The 3772-nt window shown below is 42.0% G+C and overlaps 1 protein-coding gene across 1 annotated transcript in view; it reads left to right on the forward strand.

Moving 5' to 3' along the window:
• LOC107660849 (lipoma HMGIC fusion partner-like 2 protein) overlaps window positions 1-3643 on the forward strand; it is a 23478-nt gene extending 19835 nt beyond the window's left edge. The window contains exons 2-3 of the mRNA XM_016450273.1: window positions 1060-1619; window positions 3016-3643. Coding sequence (XP_016305759.1) covers window positions 1251-1619; window positions 3016-3309 — 663 coding nt within the window. The 5' untranslated portion in view covers window positions 1060-1250 and the 3' untranslated portion in view covers window positions 3310-3643. The remainder of the gene's footprint in view (window positions 1-1059; window positions 1620-3015) is intronic.
• Window positions 3644-3772: the final 129 nt, after the last annotated feature.

Genomic DNA, 3772 nt, shown 5'->3' on the forward strand with positions numbered 1-3772 from the left:
TCCACCTTTATTTGACCCTCTAACTCTAGCACTTTCTATTCTATTTTAATTCTACTTTATCTATATTTATCCTCTTTTTTTTTATTTAAAAAAAAAAACATTAGCTTTCTATTTTTTGTATTCTATCTACTTGTTTTTCTTTGTGTATGTGTATATGTGTGTGTGTGTATAATATGTATGTGTATATATATATATATATATATATATATATGTGTGTGTGTATTGTCCTCATTTGTAAGCCGCTTTGGATAAAAGCGTCTGCTAAATGTAAATGTAAATGTAATGATTAGCAAGTTACTAGCATGTCGCTAGCATATTTGTTGCATGATACTAGCATATCGGTATCATGATTAACAAGTTACTAGCATGTTGCTAGCATGTTTCTAGCATGATTAGCATGCTACTAGCATGTTGTTAACATGATTAGCAAGTGAATAGCATATCGCTAGCATGATTAGCAAGTTACTAGCATGTTGCTAGCATGTTTCTAGCATGATTAGCATGCTACTAACCTCTTGCTACCATGATTAGCAAGTGATTAGCATGTCGCTAGCATGATTAGCAAGTTACTAGCATGTCGTTAGCATGTTTCTAGCATGATTAACAAGTAGCTAGCATGTTGCTAGCATGATTAGCAGGTGACTAGCATGTTGCTAGCATGTTTCTAGCATGATTAGTATGCCGTGATAAAAAAAAAACGAATTACGAATTATAAGCTCAGAATTCTGGGGAAAAGTCAAAATTGTGGGAATTAAACTCGTAAACTAAACTTTTTTTAGTTTACACTTTATTTTAAGGTGTCCTTGTTACAGTCTAATTATACATTAAGTACTGAGTAATATTAATTAACTTCATGTACTTACTACAGGGTTAGGGTTTGTCTTACTTGCATACAATTATGCAAAATTAATTATTATTATTATAATAGTAAGTACATGTAACGTGTAACAAGGACACCTTAAAATAAAGTGTTACCTTTTTTTATTTTTATTCTGTGATTCTGATTCTGTTTCAGGTGATGTTTTTAACTGCTGTATTTATGTTCCTGTCTTCCTGCAGTTGTGTTTGTGAGATGATGGTCGAAGTTCCGCACTAAGATGTAGAATCCAGATGAGGAGGAGGAAGAGAGACAGAAAGAGGAAGGAACTCGCGTCTGAACGACACACATTTAGAAGAAGAGAGAGAGACCGCTGTTCCAGTCATACGACACACCCACAGCTCCCTGTGACCTTCGACCTCAGCTGCGCACCATGTGTCACGTGATCGTGACGTGCCGTTCGATGCTGTGGACGCTGCTCAGCATCGTGGCGGCGTTCAGCGAGCTCATCGCCTTCATGAGCACCGACTGGCTGCTGGGCTTCCCGCGGACGCCAGACGCCGTCTTCTCTCCGCATGGGGAAACGTACCGACCCACGCTGGGCATCTACGGCCGCTGCATCCGTCTGCCTCACCTGCGGCGCGGCGTTCTGTGCGGCCCGTACGCCGTGCACTTCACTGAGATCGCCAGCGGGTTCTGGCAGGCCACCTCCATCTTCCTCGCCGCTGCGATCCTGCTGCTGAGCGCCGTGGCCTTCATCTCCGTCTTCACCATGTGCTTCCAGAGCATCATGAAGAAAAGCATCAGAGAGAGAGTGTGTGTGTGTGTGTGTGTAATGGTCAGGTGTGAGTGAGTGTGTGTGCAGCTTTGAGACCTTCAGACCCTCAACAACATGTGGAAAGAATTTATGACCTACTTTCATTTCCTCACATTATAGCAGACAGACACACACACACACACACACACACACACACTCTCTGAGTCTCATGTCGATTTGCACCGTTTTTGCATTCAAATGCAAAATAGCCTGTGTCATTCTTTATTCACAATCTCCTCATCACAGGCAGGCATTACAGCATGTGTTTGTGTGTGCTGTCTGCGTCACTCATTAGCACGTGACTATATATCGTGCGCTATATCGAACATTTTTTCTATCGTTATCGATGAAGGTGTACCGTCAATAAATACCGATACCGCTTTATCGCCCAGGCCTAGTCTCTTCCTGTGTAAGTGGCGGGTAGTAACTAGATCAGACGTCTGTGAGCTGGTCAGGTTCAGCTTCAGGGTGTTGAGCGGTTAGTATAGTTGACCTGGTTAACAGGAAGTGACCCCTGTTTGTCCACAGGGACACAGGAAGTGATCACAACAGGTCCGATGTTTACTAGCTGGTGTTAAACTGACAAAAACACTGAGGAAGAAGCATGCATTAGATAGTTTGCCAGATATGATAGTGAATAGATAATATCTCGAGTAAATTGGATCCGTGCGGCTCTTAAAGTGACAGCGTCACTTTAAATATTCCTGCTGCGAATGTGTGCTTAATATTAATCAAACAACAAAAGACAAAGACAGAATCACACACTGTTCTGGAGTGACTTTTGTAGCTTTAATAAGAAACAAATTAAGGTTAATCCTTACAGTGAAGTCTATGCTGTTTTAGTTTACATTAGACTATTCATATGTGACCCTGGAGCACAAAACCAGTCATAAGGGTCAATTTTTTTAAATTGAGATTTATGCATCATCTGAAAGCTGAATAAATACGCTTTCCATTGATGTATGGTTTGTTATGATAGGACAATATTTGGCTGAGATACAACTATTTGAAAATCTGGAATCTGAGGGTGCAAAAAAATCTAAATATTGAGAAAATCATCTTTAAAGTTGTTCAAATGAAGTTCTTAGCAATGCAAGCGACTTAACACTGCTTTTGTGCTGCAGGGTCACATATATATCGCTATCTTTAAATACATCATTTTATGTTCTGTATAGTATTTTCTTTACTAAACTATGATTTTTTTGTAAAATGTTGCAGCAAGATTTTATTTTTATTTTTAATTTTTTGTGAAAAATTACAGTTTTGGACATATAAGGTAATAAAAATGTTTTTTTTTTTAAATACCTTAAGGTAACTATAATTGAGCATGTAAATCAAATAACTATAAATAATTCCATGTGGAGCATGCCCCGGTTCTCACCTTTTTTCCCGCTCACCTGTTTGCATCTCTGCTGCAGGTCTGTTCCTGATCCTGGGTCTGATGCTGTATCCCGCCGGCTGGGGTTCAGATAAAGTGCAGGGCTACTGCGGCCCTGACGCCTCGGCCTATCAGCTGGGCCTGTGCTCTATGGGCTGGGCCTTCTACACCGCGCTGGGCGGCACCGTCCTCACCTTCATCTGCGCCGTGTTCTCCGCGCAGGCCGAGATCGCCACGTCCAGCGATAAAGTGCAGGAGGAGATCGAGGAGGGCAAGAGCCTGATCTGTCTGCTGTGAGACGCCTGTGTCTGCGTCTCATCATCTGATGTGTGTCCGTCTGATGTAAATATATGCGTGTAAATAATGTAAATATGATCGTGAAGGATCGTGGGTTCCAGTCGCCCAGAAACCACTTGATCTCGTGTGTGAGGAGATGAACGTGAGCATGTGCCAAAATCGCTGATGCCTTGAGCCGCCCAACCAGACCTGAGACCCACAGAACCAGAGACAAGAGTGTGTGAGTGTCTGTGAGTGTGTGTGTGTCTGTGAGTGTGTGTGTCTGCTCTTGTGCACTAGTGTTCACCATCATCTCTGCCAAATAAAGAAGCCATGACTAAGTGTTGCTCTACTGTCTGTTTTTCACTTGAACTTCCTGCAAAACACTGGAGGTCAGTGACCCCTGCAGTACTGGAGGAAGAGTGTGTGTGTGTGTCTGTGAGTGTGTGTGTGTCTGTGAGTGTGTGTGTGTGTGTGTGTGTGT

This window comes from Sinocyclocheilus anshuiensis, unplaced genomic scaffold (assembly GCF_001515605.1).
Source record: "Sinocyclocheilus anshuiensis isolate Anshui unplaced genomic scaffold, SAMN03320099.WGS_v1.1 scaffold1875, whole genome shotgun sequence".
Classification (NCBI taxonomy): Eukaryota; Metazoa; Chordata; class Actinopteri; order Cypriniformes; family Cyprinidae; genus Sinocyclocheilus; species Sinocyclocheilus anshuiensis.